The sequence below is a fragment of the Nannobrachium achirus genome, assembly GCF_963921795.1.
Source record: "Nannobrachium achirus genome assembly, chromosome: 9".
In the NCBI taxonomy this organism is placed as follows: Eukaryota; Metazoa; Chordata; class Actinopteri; order Myctophiformes; family Myctophidae; genus Nannobrachium; species Nannobrachium achirus.
In genome coordinates this window covers 44,241,226-44,264,795 of record NC_137818.1, presented here as the reverse complement: position 1 = coordinate 44,264,795, position 23,570 = coordinate 44,241,226, and the positions used below count along the sequence as shown (strand labels likewise).

At 43.4% G+C, this 23,570-nt stretch overlaps 2 protein-coding genes across 2 annotated transcripts in view; both read right to left on the bottom strand.

The window, feature by feature from the left end:
• Window positions 1-4,244: 4,244 nt before the first annotated feature.
• LOC308290894 (transmembrane protein 26) lies at window positions 4,245-12,926 on the bottom strand (the record flags this gene model as incomplete). The annotated part of the gene is made up of 3 exons (XM_080732807.1): window positions 4,245-5,021; window positions 7,575-7,719; window positions 12,733-12,926. 3 exons carry the CDS (start codon window positions 12,924-12,926, stop codon window positions 4,245-4,247), a joined length of 1,116 nt encoding a protein of 371 aa, XP_080588933.1.
• Window positions 12,927-19,239: 6,313 nt separating this feature from the next.
• The window catches only part of gabrd (gamma-aminobutyric acid type A receptor subunit delta), a gene marked incomplete at both ends in the record, with an annotated part of 31,820 nt that continues 27,489 nt past the window's right edge, over window positions 19,240-23,570 (bottom strand). The window contains 2 exons of the mRNA XM_080733453.1: window positions 19,240-19,557; window positions 21,506-21,714. Coding sequence (XP_080589579.1) covers window positions 19,240-19,557; window positions 21,506-21,714 — 527 coding nt within the window. The remainder of the gene's footprint in view (window positions 19,558-21,505; window positions 21,715-23,570) is intronic.

Genomic DNA, 23,570 nt, shown 5'->3' with positions numbered 1-23,570 from the left:
TAAAAGGTGAATTGAACTCAGTGCACAATGGAGAATGATATCACGATAAATTAAATCTCCACGATACGATTATCGTGAGTGTTTTTTATCACGATATACGATAATATCGCTTATCGTCCCATCCCTAGTACTAACATGTGAAATGTTTCCCCTGCCCGTACCTGTCGGGTCCGCCATCAATAGTTGAAAAGAAGCATATAGCTACAAAGCAGAGACAGGTTCTCCCAAAAATCCATCGGAGGACGGAGGTAGTCTGCTTCTTTGGAAAACGTTGAGCTTTTTAAATCTCGTATTCAAGGAAGCACGAACATACACACAGTGTGGTTGTCCTGACGCGAGTCACGAGGAATCTGCTGGGAAATGTATATCATTTGTCCCTTTCATGCCCATATATGGATATCTCTGTATTTGTCAATGGGCCCGATTCATCAAGCACTTTATGGCCAAATTACACCCATATTTTGATCTTACCGACATTTAGGACAATTCCCAAGTTAGGGGTCAGATTCAGCAATGTTTTTTACACTATATATGATGAATCGGGCCCCTTGTCCCTATTTGAGCGGTGCTAACCATTCCATCCTTGTCCCTTTTATGCTCATATACTGTATGGAGATTCCGGATGTCATCAATATTAAGCCCATATCTTGGAATGTCCATATATGGACATACTGTCTCATGTCATCTCCATATTTGGCAAAAGTTGCATTTTTGCATTTTCCCATTCAAGTCAATGCCCAAGTGCGTGCCACCAAAACTGTGGGAGGAGTAGCGCGGCAAAAGTTTATCCGGGAAGGAAAGAAAGAAACAAGGAAGGAAAGAAAGAAAGAAAGTCGGACAAGTATTATAGTCTGGTTGCCCTTCAGACGTTACAAACAAAACAATACACAACAACCTACAGTATTTTTCTCACCATCATCAACTCTCTCTCTCTCTCTCTCTCTCTCTCTCTCTCTCTCTCTCTCTCTCTCTCTCTCTCTCTCTCTCTAGCAGTGCCTCCTAGTTCACCCTGGAGCCTGAGACCCGACCCTAGCATCAATAAGTGGATAGGCTTGGTGAAATACAGCTATTTGATGAGCACAGATGTGTAGGGGAACTCCGCAGAAGGGCCTGATCTTTGAGCCCTACCCACCGCAGACCCTCAGCTGGATGCCGCGCACCCCCGGCCTGTGCTGCTGTGCACCCACTGTGTGAGTGCTTAGGAGAGAAGGCGGTGAAAGTCATCCTTGAAGCCAGCAGGGTTATAAGTCCTACTGCTGCACCGGCCCCTGGCACCGTTTGGCAGTTGATGTATTGTAGTGTGTGTGCGTGTGCGTGCGCGTGCGTGGAATACCAATCCGTTCGCCCATTTGGCCATTTGCCCAGTGCGTCTATCCGGCGTAATGTTAAAACCTAAATAAATGTAGTGGAGTAAAAGTACAATATTTGGATCCGAGATTTAGTGGAGTCAAAGTGAAACTATTGCAAATTGGAAATACGGTACTCAAGTAAAGTAAAAGAGAAATACCTCAAAATTGTACTTTTGTACAGTTAAGTACAGTACAGTACAGCCCCACCGAGCTGTCAGCGCGGTGAGCGTGAGACCGGCGGAAAAGATTTGGGCGAACGGACAAACGGGCGAAAGGATCTGTTACCCATGCGTGCGTGTGTGCGTGTGTGTGTGTGTGTGTGTGTGTGTGTGTGTGTGTGTGTGTGTGTGTGTGTGTGTGTGTGTGTGTGTGTGTGTGTGTGTGTGTGTGTGTGTGTGTGTGTGTGTGTGTGTGTGTGTGTGTGTGTGTGTGTGTGTGTGTGTGTGTGTGCGTTGGTTGGGGGGAGGGAGGAAGAGGGAGGAGGAGGAGGAGGGGGGGTCAAGGGAGGTGTGTGTATCAGAGGAGAAAATGGCCGTGAAGAAGAGATATTTGGATAGCCTACTTTGTTTTACGTCCTCTCTCGTGCTACTGTATGTTCTGGAAGAGCCTTTAGCCTACTTTTGTAGTCTGGGCCTGGTTGTCTCAGAGGTGCCTTCATGCTTAATTTAGGCTATAATGATACGGGACAGTGTTTTTTGCAGGTCTTTCAGTCTGAGTGTATCAAAAAAGCACCTCGGTTAAGGTGGAGACGCCCTACCGTTGGGTCTGACTAGGTTAACAATCACCAGGTTAGCATTCACCAGCTTCGGCAGGTTAGCATTTCACCAGGTTAGCATTCACCAGCGTAATAGTTTTACTGAGGTTAGGGGTATATCCGTCCGCGCAGCCAATCACAAGATTCCGCTGCCTTAACCGAGTTCCTGTTTTGATACACTCGGACTGAAAGACCTGCAAACACTGTCCCATACTGATACTGTGATGATGTTGTGCGCCAGATAGCCGATCTACGTTTGGCACATGACACTAGAACCTCTCCTGTAGGCCGATGTTTTGTTTGGATCAAGCTATTTTAATTCATTGTAATAAAACCGACTTAAAGATGGGGTGCCATGATTTTTCCCCCTATAAAACATGATTATCTACTATTATGATTATACAGGAGGAAGATTTTTTTTCCAAAAAAGCGTACAGAAAGAGTTAAAATTATGTTTTATGTAGCCACACCCACCAGTTCATTGGTATGCGTGGTTGTCATGGTGGGTGGTGACCCAGCTGAAGTTAGCCACACCCACGTATGTTGGGTGAATGGTATATAGGGGAGGGGTTGATTCTGTGATGCAATAAGTATCTGTGTTTTTGGACCGGCACGTTTGACCCCACAAGGTGGCAGCCTACAGCTAAAACCCAAATAGAAAGGTAATACATAATTGCTCATATCAACCACACCAGGGGGTCTAATGAAGTACTGTCAACCTCCTAGACACATGAAAACTAGAAAAAGTACAAAACTATGGAACCGCCTCTTTAATGGTTAACTGTGTTAACCTCTCAATGTACTCCATTACCTTCCCTGATACATCTAGCAGGTCATTGGCACAGAGAGACTAACCATTAAATGACAGCTGCTTTACTCCAGCCTTGTGTGTGTATCTGTGCGTGCGGGGTGCGTGCATGAGTGCGTGTTGCGTGCGTGCGTGTGTGTGTGTGTGTGTGTGTTGCTCTGCACCGTCTTCTCTCTAACTGGCATGCCCCTGCCCAATCAAATAAACATTCTTGTGGTGCCTTGGTTGACTTGGCAACAGTGCCATCTCATGGCAGTTACAGAAAAGACAGCCAAGGTTGACATTTCTTTATATTTCAATATCATATGATTGACGGTGTGTATTCTTCAGTATGTGTTGAAACAGCATATAATATTGCAATACTAATAATATTTCTTGTGACTTTTCTTGTTTTTAGTATGTGCTGTATTTAAGTAGTTTCTAAGTCTAAAAGTGATGACATTTTGTATAAGAAAATCATACATTAGTGTAGTTTACAACTGAGTTGTTGAATATGCGACATATAGGCTACAGCAGGTACACTGGTTAACAGTAGATTCAACCTTTGTGTTATTTATGCACATAAACTCCCAATTAACAGAACATTCATCCACCATTAAACCTTGTTTGAACCTGAGCCAGATTTATTCTCCTTCGCGGCACCTGTCAAAGGCATTGCATAAATTCAAGTTAGTATCTCTCTCTACATACTAGGGCTTTTCTCCTCTCTCCCGTGGTCTATTTCGAGGAACCATGCCTCCAGAGAGAGAGAGAGCCGAGGCCATCCTGTGTAAGACGACGGAACTGGGCTGTAGTGGTGAGAGAGATGGAAGATGTGTTTGACTGTTCTCTCGCTAAGTTAATGCACCCCCCGAGGGCGCAAGCAGGGGTGTCGCACCAAATTCTGGACCCTGGGTATTTTAACTATTGAAAAATAGCAGATATACAAGCTCGTAGATCTGCTATTTTTGTCTAGTCTTTGAATATTTCAAATCCTAAGGTTTTTTTGGTGCTCAAACCTTTTCATGTGAAGGACCCCCAAATTTACATGTAATTGGCCACGGACCCCATCTAAAAATATTTAGTTCCAGGGACCCGCCAGAAGCAAAGTTTGAGTTACAAATGTTCGCTTAAAAAATATGTATATTCAAAGATTTACACACATTTTCACGACTTTTCAAAAATAGCAGATTTACAAGCTCGCAGGGCTGCACTCGGTGCCGCGCTGTGAGCTTGTATATCTGCTTGTATATCTGCTAAAATATAAAATAATTAAGGCCCCTCCACCTTGGGCCCTGGTAACACAGTCCCACTTTTCGCCCACCTTGTGATGCCCGAGGGCGCAAGTCCTGCCCTACGGCATTTTAAGCCTCTCTGCACCTAGAAACGGCTCTAATCTCGCTCTCTCGCTGTCACTCTCGCCCACGTGTTCCATCTCCGTGTGACGGCTCTGGTGGTCCACGTGTTGACCCCTGACTGTGTCACCTGCCGCCACCGCCTCCCCTCCTTCCTTCCCTTTCGCCTCCCAGACTCGACACCAGGGCGCCAGCGGCGCGCACCGCTCCTCCTCCCCCGGCCGGCGCTCGCACTGCACCACAAATATCCGGTAGAGCTCCAGGAGGACGATGAGGATGTTCTTGCAGGTGAAGAAGATCATCAGCTGGTTGAGCACCTGCTCCTTGATCATGAGGTACAGGCGGTACAGGAGGAAAGGCCCGTCCTGTAGCCCCACGGTCAGCAGCAGGCTCCACACCTCGCTGGAGCAGCAGGAGGCGCTCTCGTTCCCCCCAGGAGGAGATCGTTCTTCTTCTTGTGGCGGGCTGCCAGGTCGGTGGTGGCCTTTGGGGGGGCTGGTCTGGGTCAGCACCAGGGGGAACTGCATGAGGGCCCAGGAGAAGAGGGCCAAGCCCACGATGATGACCACCCGGTTGGTCTTGACCTCGGGCTCCTTGAAGGTGTCGAAGATGTCGAGGATGTCGGCGCCCAGTCCTACGTAGACCATGAGGAGCTGGGACAGCTGGTCGCGGGACATGTCCCCCTTGGGCATCAGCCATCGGCCCAACACCAGCACGATCAGCATCGTCTGCTCCAGACCCGCCGCCCAGTTCTCTGGGTCCAACTCAGCGATTCCCTGAGTGGAAGACACACCAGAATCACAACGCAGAACATTCAAGGATCACTGCACTCAGATCAGTCTTCAGAAGGCTTAACCTTTTTCCCCCTATTTAGTATTTTGACCATTCTTTATAGCAGGGGTCTTCAATGTTTTCAGGCCAAGGACCCCTTTGTTGAGAGAGATATGAAGCAGGGATCCCTACAACCTTATCATAGATTCCATATAGTTTCATTGTTTGACAGCACGATGCATCAGTGTATTTTGGATTCATGTTAATGTGGGTTTTCAGATGGTTAACCACTTGAACCGTCAATACTTAATAAACTTGACCTTTCACTGAACTTAGTCTGCTCTTTTCCCCCTCCAAAGCTCTTCACTAAAAATAGCCGATCTACAAGCTCTACAAGCTCTACAAGCTCACAACGCCTCGCAGGCGTTGTGAGCTTGTAGATCTGCTATTTTTCTCAGAATCTGCTCTTTTCTCAGAATGGCCGCTAGGGTTCAAGTGGTTAATATAAAAAAGGGGGCAAAAACTTTTTTTTTTTTCAAACAACGATTTGGAGGACCTCCTGTAGTAACTCTGAGGACCCCCAAGGGGTCCCGGACCCCCTGTAGAAGACCCCTGCTTTATAGCATGCACCATACTGTGTGTAATTCATAGTTCAGACAATGAAGTGCATTAACCACTTTCAACCTGGCATCCCTATTTTGGACATGTCACATTTCAACACATTTCTGACATTTTGAAAAATAGCAGATCTACAATAGCATATCTAGCCCTCTAAGGCCCAAATATAGAAATACTTGAAATAAAAAATTGAAAAAAATCAGATGGTGTTGTAGGAGTCCTAATAAGAGGAAAATGTAATGTTTTTTAAAAAAAAATGTTTTTGTAAGGTTTTATAGCCATAAGTCATAAATCATAAATCATGCTCTAATTTACATATGGGGGATATTTTTCACAATAATAACATATGTAAATGTTCTAGACATTCTAATGATCACAAAAAAAAAATAGTACAGGCATTTTACTTATGTTTTTGTGAGGAATAGCTTCCATGAAAAAGTGAGATGTTGTTCGTCAAAACTCTGGAATGTCAGCGGGTGTGGCGGGTGTGAATGTCAGCCCCTGTGGGGGGTATTTATGCAAATATTGTGGCCAATGGCATTGTAATACTAAACAATAGAATCCAATGGTGATGTTTAGGAGGTAGGGGGAGCTAAAATAAAATGATTTAAACCTTTTTTTGGATAAAATACAAACGTTGTAATATTACAACAGTGGGCCTTAGAGGGCTAGATTGGTATTTTTGTTGCTATTTTGAATCAGGGCTTAAGTGGTTAATTTGCAGTATATGATGAGGAATTAATTAGCGATACCTGCATGTGACATCTTTATTATAACACTATTATTTCACAGGCTAGAAGTGAAAGAATGACAGGCCACTTTTATCTCCCCGCATACTGCAGACCGTTGTAGAATCCTGTACTATATCTAATCTAAATCTAACAACAAACACAAAATCCTTTCAAATGAGGTTCATCGGCTTAATATGTATCAATGTGGGGGTCCTTGACATGAACATTTTTGAGAACCACCGGTGTAAGGCGTGATTCTGTGGCATTTCGTTTGTTGCATTTATCCTGACAATTATGCGTCATCTACATCTTCAAGATTCAATGGCTGTCACCCAGCACAAAGCACAGCCACGAGGCCAAAACAAACCCGTCCAAATCCCACATGAAAGCAACAGCACTAAAACCACCCACGAGGTACAAGATCTGAGAGAGAGCACGGCGTTGTTTTTAGTTGGGAGCACAGCAGCGTCTATCTGGACTTCATCTTAGGGCATTATGCACTTCCTGCAAGAGACATTACGTTATCTTTCTCCCCTTTTGCCAGATTAAAACCCATTTAGAACGGGTACACATTTTGTGTATCATTATTTTATGCTTTAACTATTGAAAAATAGCAGATATACAAGCTCACTGCGAGCTTGTAGATCTGCTATTTTAGAAAAATCGTGAAAATTAGAATTTTGACCCGATTCTATAAGTGTCTTTTGAATCCTTCTAAGATTTTTTGAAAACCCTATGTTTCTTGACAGCAATCTGGCCAGCCATCGTCAAAGAAAAGGTCCTTTTCACTTAAATGGAGCTCAGTTAGTCTGTTCTTGAGAGACTACTATGTCAGTGGTTCTCAAACCTTTTCATGTGAAGGATCCCCAAAATTATATGTATTTGGCCACGGACCCCCATCTCAAAATATCAAGTTCCAGGGACCACCCAGAAGCAAAATTTGAGTTACAAACGTTCGCTTTGAAAATACACATATTCAAAGATTTGCACACATTTTCACGACTTTTTCCAAAAATAGCAGATCTACAAGCTCGCAGCGCGGCACTCGGTGCCGCGCTGTGAGCTTGTATATCTGCTATTTTTCACTGGTTAAAGCATTCAATAATTCTAAGCCTAAATGGGTTTAAATCTTTATCTCTCATCAGGTAAGCGTGGCGGTTGTGGCGGCGGCGGCCAGGGTGGGGGGCGGGGGGTTGGTTTGACACCCACCGCTGCGATGGGGATGTGAGCCAGCAGATGCAGCTCGGGTCCCGAGGAGACGTTGACAGGCAGCTTGGACTGCAACAGGCTCAGTTCCAGGAACCAAATGGAGGGGATGACTGTGCTCAGGTAGAGGAAAACCATGGGGGAGAACCTAAAAGAAGACACCCAAAGGGGTGAGAGAGAGAGAGAGAGAGAGAGATGTGTAGATGGTGAGTTTTCCCCCGTAATCATTAAAGAAGAAAGCTCTCTCTCTCTCTCTCTCCATCTCTCTCTCTCTCTCTCTCACACACACACACACACACACACACACACACACACACACACACACACACACACACACACACACACACACACACGCATGCACACACAGAATAGCCTAGGCGTGTTTTTTATTAAATTTTTTATTTTATTTCCAGAATAAGCATCGTATTTCAGACAGGCAATTATTCTCATCATATATGCAAATCCCACTTGACAGCGCAAAGCCTTCTCCATGAAGAGAGAACTTCAAAGTAAAGACTCAGAGAGAGAGAGAGAGAGAGAGAGAGAGAGAGAGAGAGGCTGGAAAAGGCTCGTGTCAAAATGCTCCCTGCATGTGTGAGTGCGGCATGGGCCGAGCCGCAACCAAATGATTCTGACAGAGGAACCATGGCTTTGGGAATGAGCTCTGGCGTCACACTGCTGTACCTTTTTGAAGTATGTATTATAACGGTTGACCTCAGTTCATGTTTACTCTACTAAAGACCCCAGGGGGGCAGAAATATCATGGGCATGGGCATGGGCAATGGGCATGGCCCTGGCTGGTCAAACAATTACTTGAGCTAGTAGGTATTTCTCCATGAAAGGATGAGACAGTCAGAGAGAGAGAGAGACAGACGGTCAGACAGACAGAGTAAGAGAAAGAGAGATGTAATGGAGGCAATATGGTGCAATGTAAGCAGCAGACAGAGAGACAGTGCAATAACATTTCAAAGGACTAGCTTTGGTGTTGATGGAGAGAGAGAGAGAGAGAGAGAGAGAGAGAGAGAGAGAGAGAGAGAGAGAGAGAGAGAGAGAGAGAGAGAGAGAGAGAGAGAGAGAGTGAGTGAGAGTGAGAGGAACACGGTTACACGGCAGGAATAATTGCGACCGTCAGGGAGCAGTTTACTATGAAAACCTCCACCGGCCGTCCGTCCGTCCGTCCGTCCGTCCGTCCATCCGTCCGTCCGTCGGTCACACGTCACACGTCACACCTTTGCCCTGCTCATATCTCCGCATCAGTATGACATCACACCACATGTGTACACAAACCTTTGTGTACGTTGCTGTGGCAACAGTCTGTTGTTGCTGGTCTGTTAGTGTACGTTAGCAACCACCTTAGCAACCATGGTTTTACCCTAGCAACCAACTGTTTACCCTAGCAACCAACTGTTTACCATAGCAACCATGTTTTTTTACCCTAGCAACCAACTGTTTACCATAGCAACCAGATACGCAGAGCAGGGATCTCCATATATGGGCATAAACAGGTGACATCACACTGATGTCAGATACTCAGAGCAGGGATTTCTCCATAATATATGGGCATAAAAGGGATTCTGTTAGGGATCTCCATATATGGGCATAAAAGGGATTCTGTTAGGGATCTCCATATATGGGCATACAAGGGATTCTGTTAGGGATCTCCATATATGGGCATAAAAGGGATTCTGTTAGGGATCTCCATATATGGGCATAAAAGGATTCTGTTAGGGATCTCCATATATGGGCATAAAAGGGATTCTGTTAGGGATCTCCATATATGGGCATAAAAGGGATTCTGTTAGCTGTTAGTGATCTCCATATATGGGCATAAAAGGGATGCTGTTAGGGATCTCCATATATGGGCATAAAAGGGATTCTGTTAGGGATCTCCATATATGGGCATGAAAGGGATTCTGTTAGGGATCTCCATATATGGGCATAAAAGGGATTGTATCCCAGATGATGCCCTGTTAGGAGATCCACACTAACAGAATCCATATATGGTCCTACCGACAGCTGCTATAAGCCAACCCTGGCGATAAGGTCTGAGTCGAAGAAATGCTTCTTTCCTGGCAAGAATTGCCCCTTTATACTGTAAGGGCTCGTTTGTGTATTGTATGACATCACACCACATCATCGGCTGAGGACTGTGTGATGTCATCATATCTCCATATATGGAGACATAAGTTGCTCATGCCCAAATATGGGCTGGTGAGGTCAGACTTAGTGTGATGCGTAGGTTATCTCCATATATGGAGATTCAACCTCAATGAGTAACCATGGCAAACTGTCAACTGCCCGTATGTCTTGATAATTGGTAAAACAAACTTTTGGCCTATTTGTGGAGATAAGCGACCGATTAGGGAGTCTTACTGGTTGTGTTTTGTGTGTGTGTGTGTGTGTGTGTGACGTGTGTGTGTGTGTGTGTGTGTGTGTGTGTGTGTGTGTGTGTGTGTGTGTGTGTGTGTGTGTGTGTGTGTGTGTGTGTGTGTGTGTGTGTGTGTGTGTGTGGCTGAGAACATAAAACGCCTCACACAGAATCTGCCTCTCACCATCTTGGACGGGCAGTTGTAAATTGCTCTTCCCTGTTACAAGGTCACAAGTTATTTACTTGCCTCACAAAAAAGGTTTACGTGGAGGCGACTGCAACTCCTCAATCCTTCCTTCCGCCACCCATTTTTATGAGAGTGCAGAAGATGAGCCAACGGCGTGACTCGCGCGTGTGTGGGTTGGTTTCATTCTTTTTCTTTTTTTCAGCCCAGCAACAATTTTTCATTTATCCCAATAGGGACAGGAGAGGGAACCATTTCCAGCAATTAAATTAACGAGCTCATTTGTGTTGTCAAATCATTGTTACATTTTGCTTTGTAACCTCAGCCATATTGTCATGCGGTTTTTAATAGAGCTGAAAATGAGTTATGCCTAGGAGGGTGCATGTCTCACAGTCTACGTATACAGCAACATTCTCAGTGTTATGTATTCATTTGTAACTGTGTAGGCCTACTGTACACATGTAACCACATTTGTACACTCTCACTCAGAGTTAGATTAATACTAAGGCTTTCCCTAGTGAAACACAATGTCCGCCTTGATATTGGGAGCTTGGGGGTTTAATCCCCAATTCCCCATTCCAAAGACTATAAAAATGGCACTATAAAAAGCACACAACGCCTCGCGGTGCGAGGCGTTGTGTGCTTGTAGATCGGCTGTTTTCACTAGTTTAAATCATTTTTAAAATGATAAATACAAAAGAAACGGTTTTGGACATACAAGGTTTCCACCCGACAACGACAAAATATAACTCATGTATAGTAATTATTGGCCCACTGGCTTGTCACTTGTCATGATCTGAAATGGCAAATCTTTGAGTAGCAGCAGCGCTATAGAGAGAGATCTCTCGCAATGAGGGCCTCTCCAACTCTTTTTCCCGGGCTGAATCAGGGGCCCAGCATGTCCCTGAAAAATGGTACCCAATGCTTGGCACTCAGCATCAAGGGTTGGAATGGGGGTAAGTCCCTGTGACACACTAGTCCAGGGGGTGAACTTGTAAATCAAGCTGCCACGCTACGGCCTAAGGGCCACATGGCTCGGGAACTGTTGGTTCCCAAGGCTACTCATTAAACAGCTGTGTTATGTCCGGATGGATATTTCGCTACAAACATGTCCAGCCTTGACATCATAATAGGCCTATTACATGCTTTCAAACGCTTTCCGCTAACCATCTGTAATTCTGAAGCTCTGAAAAAAACGGATACTGGAAAACAAACAAGTCAAAGCCTATAGCTTGTTTGCTGCTTGGCAGAAATGTGAATTCAGAAATACATACATTTTCGATTCAGCTCCTTCTTTCTGTAATTTTGAAAGAGGTTTTCTCAACTATTAGGGGGTGTCCACCAAGGCGTTTTTTCCCTGAGCGTAGCACAGCCTAGGGCCCTAGGCTATATTTAAATTGTTTGTCAATGGGAGGGCAGTGTATTTACACTATGCTGGGAACAGTGCCGGTTCTAGGACTCAAGTGGCCCTATGCAAGATTATTTTAGGTGGCCACCTAAAATAATCTGTAGCACCAGATAGAAATGTTCTTTTTGGAGGCATATTGACTTGCTCATGAATCAAGTACAGGCAGCCAGGCCTAGAGTGAAGTTTGGGATTATGAGGAAGGAGGAGGGGGAGCGCATATTAAAATAATAATGCTAGTTATTGGATATGGGATACATGACATAATGTAATACTATGTTTAAAAAATATCTTCTTCCTGTGATGTGGCCCCCTTATTGGTTGTGGCCCTAAGCGGCCGCTTATGTTGCTTATGCCAGGAACCGGCCCTGGCTGGGAACACCAGTAGTATGACGAGGCGCTGAGTTTTTATCTGGTTGCAGAGAGTTATATTTTCGATGAGCATTTTAAAAGATACTTGAGAAACAACCCCTTACTATTCTAAAATACAATCTGTAGCCAGTAAATGTGTATTAGATTGGTATGTTTGGTATGCAGGCCTTTTCACAGCAGCTGGAGGTAATAACATTACTTGTGGGCGTTTTATTTAGACGTTCCTGTCTGCCAGCATGTACAGTTCCTTCATGCTTGCCCACAGAAACACCTAAAAGAAACACACTTACTGTATAATTAATGTTATTAACTTCAGCTGTCAAAATAGGCTGCTGTGTTAGTAGTAGTGTGTTTACTCTAGCGCAGTGGTTCTCAAACTTGGGGTCGGGCCAAGTGGGGTCCCCACATTATTTTGTGGGGTCCCCAGATGATTAGCTTAATGTCATTTTTTTCTCATTCAATGGTAAACAAACCAACACACAGTATAAGTGTATACATGGTATCTGCACATTTCTAAAGTGACAAATTTTAAGGACTTTCAAGAAGTTTTAATACCAAACTGTCAAATATTAAGTAAGCAAGAGGCGAACATTGTGAAAATAGCCGACATACAGTACATGCTCACAACACCTCGCAACTCGAGGCGTTGTGAGCATGTAGATGTGCTATTTTCACAATATTTATCTTTGGAACAGAGTCACATTAAATGTAATACCTACAATTCCAAGTGCTTGTCAGGGTGGGGGTCCCCAGTTCAAATATGTTTATTTTGGGGGTCACAGCCTAAGAAGGTTTGAGAACTCCTGCTCTAGCGTTACTCTGTTATTCCTACCATTTCCACTCAGCGTTCCGAGTGCATTTGAGCGTGACGGCCATCTCCACGCCCAGCAGAGCCACGCCCGTCAGCAGCAGCCAATAGAGAGGCTCCCCTTTGACGGCCACCACGCGCCACACTGTCACCATGCCGTGCACGGCAAACAGGAAGCGGCTGAGGAGAGCCAGCAGGATGTTCAGGATACGGCACATTTCTGTCCAACAGAGAGCCTGTGTGGGGAAGATAGGCTTTCATCCTTATTTACATCTAGAATTAAGATTTATCTCTTTGATTAGTGCTGTTGCTTCATGTGTTTCTACAATGAACTCTTGCAGTCACACTCTAGCCCAGTGGTGGGCAACTTTGATGATACTTTGTCATTCTAGTATCTCATACAAAAGAAGCAAAAATAGCCGATCTACAAGCTCAAAACGCATCGCACTGCGATGCGTTTTGAGCTTGCGTTTTGAGCTTTTGAGCTTGGACATACTAATGTATTACTAACGTAATACTACTATAATAGTCATTAAGCTAAGACTGACAGAATTAAAGCAGCTCATGTTTGGAATTATAACAGCTGAAATCAGTAATATATTCAGTATTCCGGTATTAACCTGCGGGCAGCATTATGTGAAGGTGGGGGCCACATGTGGCCCTCGGGCCACCAGTTGCCCATGTATGGCATAGCCGATAGATTAAAGATTCATACTTTACTTTGACGGCTTCACATTGTGATTGAGCAGGTTAGAGACTCAGTTCATGGTTCCATGAGGTCTTGTGATCATGAGATTGTTTCCCTGCTCACTAAGCTACTCTGCCACTCCATTGTTTTTATTGTGTATCTTATCACATACCCTGGTGATGAAAGGACTGAGAGGGTGATAAGCTGGAGCTGTTTGTTCTGCTGCCGTATCTTTCCTAAGGCAGCTGGCCAATCAGCGCAGTTCTTTCTTTTTTATTGTATGTGAAACACCTTGGAAAAAAGTATTAAACTTAAATTATTGCATTAGGTAAATATTAGTCCTCTTAGGTTAGTAAATGCTGCTCTGTAATTGGGTCAGTTTAAATTAACGGAAAAGAGTTGCGTTGCAGTACCTGGGTAACACAAATCACAAATACTGTATGGGAAGTGAACAGACACCTTACAGTGGAAAGCGCCATTCCCACCGGACACGATAACTATAATGATGATATGATAACTATAACTATATCTTTAACCATTGTATTTTGTTATAGGTCTAGTTGGTGTGTGGACACTGCCATCCATTGGACTTATTTTTATAGTTATAGTTATAGTGCTCAATGTGAATGGCCCATGTGTGCTTTCCTCTTTCTCAATGCAAAGACAACTGAGGTGATGAGGCTATGGACTCCATTACTCTTCTGGGTATATGGCACATTGTTGATCTGTTGGTGAGATAGTATAAACCAACTGTTGTTGATTTATACTACTTAGTTAATTTGACGTTAATTATACTTTTTGTAAAGGTAAATCTGCTTCAAAATTGACAATGTGTCTTCGCGGGCTTGCAAGACACCAGTCATGTTGCCATACCTTAGCTTTTGCTGAACTGATGCCACTGGTTCATGGGTTCATGTAAAAAATAAAGAATAAAAACTGTGCAGCTCGTGTGGATAAAGTACAGATTGCAGCTCTTATCCTCACAGATTTTGAACCCAATTAGGCTTTTCAGCCCTATTTCAGTAGGTCAGGGTGAAAATCCCCTGTCATAAGGATTTTTCAGAGCAGATCGTTCATGAGAAGTTGCCTGGGGGGACAGCTTTATCCCCTAATTGGTTGAAAAGAGCTTGCTGCTTAAGTCAGGACCAAGGTTATAATAAAATGAACAATCTCAAGTGAACCTTTTGAAGGGAGACTGAAGTGAAAATTATGCTCCAAGTAAAAGTAATATAAAACAATGAATCTTTCACAACCACTCATTGAGCAAGAGAAGAAAGTTAATTCAGTTATTATTAATGGAAATTATTAAAAGGTTTCTTCTTATTATTATTACTATCATTATTTGCCATCAAAAACTACGGTAATACATTTCTTTGGATGTTTTGTGTTATGTAAGAACAATGTGTTTCTGTCATTTTAGATAAATGTATTGATCTTGCAAGGGCAATTCCATTTTCAAACTTAAACTTAGTTGAAGTCATATAAATTGACATAATATTGTCATACAATAGAAGACCTAGCTCCTACATGTGGATTTATGTTGAGTGACGGTCCATGAACTAAAAAAAAAGACAAATCATAGTGTCATTATAGCCGGAGTCCATCCTTATTTGTCATTTACCATTAAGTGATGTCAGACTGCAAGAGTCTTGTTCAGCCTAGCTGGATAATCAGAAGGACAACATTCATCCAGCCGGAACATTGTGAGTGAAGCACATATGTACTATGCCAGCACTGATTAGCAAGGCACTGCTACGGCAATGATTCATATTTATACTCCAGTGTAGTGTTGTTCTAGTGTTGATGTTCTCTACATTTGATCTCTTGACATTTTTTTCCACTTATTTGAAATGTTTGTCATTTATCATTCCAGGTTAAAGATTAATGATTCTTGCTGTAATCGTTCTCGAGTTTTGTTGCTGAACTAGAAATTCAACATCAAGTCTCCAACCCCTGAATCTAAAGCCTTTAATAACTCTAAAGCCTTTAACAGACTATTTCAAACGAGTAAAACGTTAGCACATTATTAACTTTGCTATGCAATACGTACATTTACTGATTTCACTTACAGATATAAAAGCCAGATGCTTAGTTGAATGTCCCTTTTTATATATCTCCCAAAAGTTCCCAGCTGTCTTTGGGGACGGAGCAGTTGATCAAAACGGGGCCACAGTCCCACGCGTCTCTCTCTTTACGAAGTTCTGGCTCTGAAGTGAGGCACCTCCAACCTCACCGCTGAGTCCTGACTGTGGGGGGTAACCCCATTGGATGAGTAGGCACACTGCAAAAGTCACTGTGTGTGTGTGTGTGTGTGTGTGTGTGTGTGTGTGTGTGTGTGTGTGTGTGTGTGTGTGTGTGTGTGTGTGTGTGTGTGTGTGTGTGTGTGTGTGTGTGTGTGTGTGTGTGTGTGTGTGTGTGTGTGTGTGTGTGTGTGTGTGTGTGTGTGTGTGTGTGCGTGCGTGTTAGTACATGCCCTTCCACATGGTGTGGGTGATCATCACCTTCTTTGCTTGTGTAGTTTTACGTACAATCGTACACCATTGGGGTGGGGGGCATATAAGTGTGGGAAGATGTACGGTAGAAAAGTAACGGAACCGTGATGAGTGTGTGTGTGCATGCGTGTGTGCGCGTGCATGCGTGTGCCGTCTGTGCGTGTCCGTGCCCGTCCACGTGGTGCCACTGGAAGTGAAGGCCCAGTGGATAACGCTTCCTGCCCATGCTCCCACATCTTCATCCTCATCCGTCATGATGTCATCTCTCCTGGCCCAGAACAAAGTTATCTCCCTGGTCCTGCCATGGGCCTCGTTCAAAGAGCGCTCAACCCTGCCCTTTTCCCACCCATAGCCTGGTCTGCTTCTGCACTGCTAGGCCTGATAAGAGCCTGGCTCCACCAGCCTCCACACACCAAGCAGCACGGTGCAGTCAGACATGCGGACCCGGCACGTCTGGGTCCGCATGTGTGCGTTTGAAGGATTGGGGCTTGTGTGGCTGTTGAGGCTTTTGAAATTGGATGCTGCGCAGGTTGATGTCAGGACTGTCCAGGGACTGTTGGGTTAGGGTTCCTGGTTGGCAATATTGTAATAAGCTTCTTGACTTCTGGTCCTTGATAATGCTCATTATAAGTTGGCACCATTTACTTACTCTGTGTCTTAGAGCAGTGGTTCTCAACCTGTGGGTCGGGACCCCCACATTATTTTTGGGGGTCCCCTGATGATTAACTTAATTGCAACATTATTTTCTCACTCAACAGTGAACAAACCAACATAATGTTTAAGTGTATAGAGGGTATACAGTATGCACATTTCTAAAGTGACAATTTAAGAAGTCTATAATACCTCTAAAATGACAAATTAAAAATTGGCCAAATTGTCAAATATTAAAGGCAGAAATTGTGAACTATTTTCACAAAAGAACCGTGTTTGACAAAAGGTAATGCCTCAACTCTTAGTCCTTGTCATGGTGGGTCCCCAGTTAACATATGATTATTTTGGGGGTCACGGACTGTCTTAGTGGAGGGATATGGAAGTTCAGAAACCTACCTATCAGTGACATCATTGGTAGGCAGGTTTGGTAAACCCAAACAACATTTCAAACTTTTTAAGCATGTTTTATTAATGGACGAAAAATGTGCATGCTACCTTTCCAGGGAGAGAAAGGCTGTAGTTTCTATTAGCTTGGGGCCCTCCTCAATGATGTCCCTGGTAGACAGGTTTCTGGACTGTCCACAGCCCACCAATGAGATGCAGAGTTATAAGACAGACATTGTTAATTGGTCAAGAAAGACACCAGTGTGTACAGATGTTTAGAACACAGTTGCCCACCACCTTTTCTGTTTATTGTAAAGCTTCTTGTGATGTTGGTTTGAAATATAACATGAGGTTGTTAAGCAGTTTCAAATCACTTTTAATTAGGTGCAAGGGGGACTATTTTAAGTCAGCTGAAACCATATTTTTTTTCCATTTACCACTAAGACACGGACAGGCAACATTAGATCATTTTAAGAATTTATATAAATATTAAACATTTCCACATGGTTTTAGTCTGAGGGAGTGGGTCAATTTAAATTATTCAGAATCCTACAAATAAGTGAATTTCTTCAAATGAAGTTTCTGTACCAACAAAGTGGATTCTTGGAGAAACCCATTTACTGCTGCAAGGAATACATTTGCTCTAATATCCTTATCATATCTTTGCAGACACCGAGGAATCAATCTTCACATCTGCAGTCTTACTGAACATTTGTGAGAAATGTTTTGATTACATTATGTCAGTGCTAGAGAGGATCTCAGCTTTCAGGGTAATCATGACCAACAACTTATTAAAGATAAAGCTAACATTTCCATCCAGCAGAGAGAGAGAGACACACACACACACTCACCCACACACGTGCTTACACGCACGCACGCACGCACGCACGCACACCCACACACACACACACACACACACACACACACACACACACACACACACACACACACACAGTGGAGAAAGTCTTTGAATAGCCCGGAAACAGGCAGAACTGGCAAAGGAGATAAGACAATCCACTCTGCATCCCAAATGAAAAAATGTATTGGAAAAATGGGTGGAGGACAAAAGGAAAGTGGAGGTGCGAGGGGTGAGCGACGTACAGTAAGTCCTAATTTATTCTTCATCGTACAACCGTGTTGCCCGCAGATGATTGAGTTTCAACTAAACAACTTGTCTCCTTGCGTTGAACATCAGATGTGTCCGACAAGCAATGATATGGCCAAGTACGTATAAATCAGCCATCAGCCATGCAGAATAGAAATACACCTCATCGTGTCGTCCTGTTTTTACTTTTCAAGTCAACAGGCAGGCCCACCTAAGATTATAGCTGTGAGTTTAGTTGAGCCAGTGGGTCCCAACCTGGGCCCCCGGGGGTGTGGATATTGCAGGTGGGCCCCCAAACAATTGGAAAAACACTACGATTTGAATGATAATATAACATTAATATAAAATAAATACATGTTTTAAAAAAAACTAAAAAGACATGGTATTCTTTTTTGAAAACCTTGGGAAAAAAAGAGTTTTCCTTGTGATTCCGATGAACAGCAAAGTATTCTACGTTAGTCCCAGTGATACAAGCTAGAACACAATCAATTGATTGATCATTAAAACAAACATGCTCTGAATATCGGATGGGTGGGCCGCGTACGCTTTTGAGAATTTCTAAGTGGGCCCCCATCCAGAAAACGACATATCTTGTGTTGGAACTGTGGTGTGTCTGAGGACGTCTCTTTACAGTGGGTGCGTGTAATCGTGATGGAGTCCCGCAGCTGTCTGTGCACGAGCTGTACAGTATAGTCGTGGGTGTCAACGTTGTTGCGGATTGGCTGATGAGAGGTTCGAAGCTCAAGAGTGAAAGCTGTGATACAGTGAACCTGAAAGATTTGCACACATTTTCACGACTCTTTCAAAAATAGCAGATCTACAAGCTCGCAGCGCGGCACTCGGTGCCGCGCTGTGAGCTTGTATATCTGCTATTTATCACTGGTTAAAGCATTCAAACAGGTTAAGGGTCACCTTCAAGTAGAGTACACTTATGTATTTGTACTTAGAAGAGGTGCCCGTACTTAATCTGATGCCCTCCTGTCCATATTAGTTTTATCTTCTAACACTTCCTTTAATTACCATATTCATAGGCCATAACATAATTCATTTCTCTTAAAGCTTTCTTTTCTTTTTTTTTTAATCTCAGAGGCCTGAGTTTTGATCTCCACAGTTCCTAGAATTCAAAGCGGAACCGTTCCACCCTCATTTCCCTTTTCTATATATACAGCCGTGAGTGCTGGCCAATCGCAGAGTCCCCGTGGGTTTCCCGCTCACATGGTGTAGGCCACCCAGTAGATCACGTTCACCACGGCGAAGGTGAGGGGGAACATGGCTCTGGCGTAGATGTCGATGGTGTCCGCGTCGATGGGCTTGCAGGTGCACTTGGAGCAGCACTTGTTCTTCTCCTCCTCGCTCTCCTCCGTCTGCCGGGAGGACCGCCTCCTTCGTGGCGGCTCCGCCTCCTCGCCTCCGCCCTCCCCCGGGGGCTGGCCGCGGCAGTGGCGGTTGGAGATCACCACGCCCTGGTTCATGCCGGTGACCGACAGGGAGAAGAGCACCATGGCCTGCTTGCCGTTCTTCACGATGGACTGGAGGGGGACGAGAGGAAGAGAGGTACTGTATGGCAGTGGTTCTCAACTGTGGGTATTTTGGGGATTAACTTAATGTGCAACATTGTTTTTCTCACTTGACAGTAAACAAACCAACATAAAGTTTAAGTGTATAGAGGGCATATGCACATTTCCAAAGTGACAATTTAAGGACTTTTTAATACCTCTAAAAGTAAACATTGGCCTCACAAATTAAACATTGGCCAAATTGTCAAATATTAGAGGCAGAAATTGTGAAAATAGCCGATCTACATGCTCACAACGCCTCGCGTTGCGAGTCGCTGTGAGCATGTAGATCTGCTATTTTCACAATAGAACCGTGTTATACAAAATGTAATGCCTCAACTCTTAGTGCTCGTCAGGGTGGTGGATGGGGGGTCCCCAGTTAAAATATATTATTTCTAATCGTGGCCTGAAAAGGTTGAGAACCACTGCTGTATGGGATGGTCAGGGGTGGAAAATGCACTCCAATGTTTTACTTAAGTAAAAGTATCAATACTGCACTATAGACATACTTTGTAAAAGTCTAGACACATCCTCATGAATCAACTCTCATTTGACTGCCTGTATGAAAGTTTTCATTTCCAGGCCAAAAATATCAAAGGTCAAAGTCACAGTGAGGATCAAAATGACATGATTAGAAAGTGAGACTTTGCACCTCCTTGCTAGCTTCCTCTGGCAACAACCTAATGACATCTACAGACACTGCCTGGGGAAAAAATATGGGAACTAGAAGCAGTGCTCTTCCGAGCACAGGTCTCCACCAGGTCAGGTAGGTTATTGTGGCCTCCTGGTGGTGCTATAATAGGCCAATGTGAGAAGGGTGCCATGTCTTCTTCAGCCTTTAACGACAATGTGACGCTGCATGCATGATTTGAGGATTTTTTTTCCAAACATTAAAAGTCAACCTGCTGGTGTTTCTATTACAGGCCAATGTGAAAAGAGTGGCATTTGTTCCTTGACCTAGTGGCAATGTGCATGCAGAATTTCTCTGTTATCACAGGCTGCGTTCATGATTTAAGTCATTTTGTTCAAAATGGACCAATCCTGCAAACTTTGGAAGCCAATAGTTGCCAATTAGGATGGAATATGAAATATCCGTTTTGATCACATGACTATAGAGATACTGTGTACTGATGTGATTTGTGTAATTTCTGGATAAAATCTGAAAGAATAATAGGAAAAAATGGTGTTTTATATAAGTCGGCCACCTCACCTGGTGGCACTATAAAATGCAGAAATGAAAAATGCATGGCAAAAGTTTTTCCTTGGCCTCTAGGGAGTGCGCATACAAGAGGTTCTGAATTGGCATTCAGGGAGTGTTTGTGCACAGTTTGGCCGAGACCAAAGCCAACGGCGCTGGAGATTAGCTGGTAACAGACGGACGGACGGACAGGGGCGAAAACATAGTCTCTCCCATGCCTTTCGGCTGGTGGAGACTGGAGACAGATGGTTAATTATACAACCTGTGATAATTCAGGGAAGTTGTTTCTCTGACCAGAATTGAGTCTGGCGTCCTGAATTCTGAATTATAGGACCTGTGACCCTCATATTGAGTGGCTTGTAACCTCAAGACAGCGAACATTGAGATGAATGTAGGGGTGCAACAGTTAATCCAACTAATCTATTTCATTGATTTTATAAATTATATATTGATTTTAATAAATAGCGGGGGAAAAGCTGATCTACAAGATCGATGCAACGTGTTGTGAGCTTGTAGAGGATATATTTTGACTATATTTCCACACCACACGTCAATTTAGTAGATTATAAAACATCTTTTACTATTACTACAATTGTATCGATTCAATATGTAAGGAAAACAAATTGAACGTGTTTCTTGATTATTTGATTAACCCAAAAATAATCAATAGATTAAATTGTCAAAATTTAAAAATGCATAATGCGAGCTGAAGGTTCTCCTCACCTCATTCATCTTGTTCTCCTTCACCTTGGCCTTCTCTTTGAGCCTGTAGTCGGCGTTGTAGTGAGCGAAGGCGTACTCGATGAGAGCGGCGAACACAAACACGTAACAGATCCAGAAGTAGACGTCCAGAGCCTTGATGGCAGAGGCCCGAGGCAGGGAGGAGCGAGCGCTCACCATCAGTGTCGTCATGGTGAGGACTGTGGTGATCCCTGCAGAATGTACAGAGGAACATCAGTACATACACAGGCTTCCCACACATTTTTACCAATTCATTTCCAAAACTTTTCCAAAACTTTTCCAGAATATTTAACCCAATTTCCAGGACTATATAACAATAATTCAGCTCAATAACAAGTCGCTTACTCCTATGCGCAATGCCCAAAGACAGGTAGTGTATGCCAGTGGTTCTCAACCTTTTCCGGCGCCCTGACGAGCACTAAGAGTTGTGGAATTTTGTATAACACGTTTCTATTGTGAAAATAGCAGATCTACATGCTCACAACGCCTCACAATTTCTGCCAATTTGGCCCATGTTTAATTTGTCATTTCAGAGGTATTAACAAAATCAATAACCAAAGACAATGCATAGCTATTTTTTCCAGGACCTTCCAGGACCCTTGATCAATTCCAAAACTTTTCCAGTACTGGAAAAATATTTTTCTAATTTCAAAATGTTTCCAGGAATTTCATGACCGTGGGAAACCTGTACATAGGTCAGTGGTGGAAAAGTAAAGGTCCAGAATTTGAAATTTACTTGAGTAAAAGTACAAAAGTTGTTTTTGCTATCAAAATGTACTTAAAGTACCAAAAAGTAGAAAGTACTCATTATACAGAAGTGGGGCAGGAATTTCATGGAGGCCATGGCCTCTCCCCCGAGTCCCTATCTTTAAACCAATCCAGTTACTTTGATTGGTGGAGGATAGGGCTGAATATGGATCAGATTGTAAATACCATGATTTATCTGTTTCACTGCAGATTAGGTTATCATCTCTAACCCTTAAATTCAACAAATTCTTTCAATGGACTAAAATCTTGTTTTATTTGTGCCCTCATAAAATAGACAACACCAAAGGCCAAGTCGCCATGCCCCTAAAATGACGAAATTCCAGGCAGTTTCACAAGTTTTCAAATGTATAAAATGTACAAAAATCTTGTGATCGGCTATTTTTGAATGGCTGAAATGTTATACCGCATATTTCCAAATAATCGCCCGGGGTCAAACAGCCGTCAGGCACCAAATACCCGCTGGGAGTTGACATCATCTTGCACATCGACCGCCATTCAAATGGACATAAGTATCGCAAACAGCCTTGGGGCGTTCAAATCGATTTTGTGAATTAAGCGCCCTGGCGATTAATTGGAAATACCGTATACGTTAGGCATGAAGTGGGTAATGTATGTTTTGTAATTATAATCAAAATCTACTAAGTAATTAGTAGCAAATAAGGACCCCTAAATTAATATCTCTGCTGTCAGGCCGAAACCTCCTAACTCCAAAATGTTAATTTTCGGGAAAATGAATTCAAGTGGAGTTAGGAGGTTTTGAAAAAGAGAAAAAAAGAGAGGGCCAATCACGTGAAGTTAGCTGGGTTGGCAGAAAGCGTGGAGTTAAGAGGTTTTGTCTAGTGTTGCCCGATTCCGATCACGTGATCGGATCGGCCAGCCGATATGGTCATTTTTATCGGAAAAAATATATATTTTCTGGGAGTAGTGAAAGTTACAGGTAAGGTGAATGCGATATGAAACGTAAGCTTACCATAATCACAGTAATCCTTAATCATTTTCAATCATATTTAAGGGCTTTTGGAGAAATGAGACAGACACAGAGCCCTGCAGAGGGGAGGTGATTGTGTCAGACTCTGTGTCCAGCTGGCAGCTGATGCCAATAAGTAGTAATGGCCCCTTGTAATGGATCAAAGGAAGGCAATTATGTCTCTCTGCACTGTCAACTAGCTGCTACAGATGCATACTTTTCAAGCAGACTGGTTAATTGGTTCTTAACTTATTTTGTTTCAACTTAAAAAATGGCCAATGTTTTACCAGTTTTTATATAGTTTGTTGATTA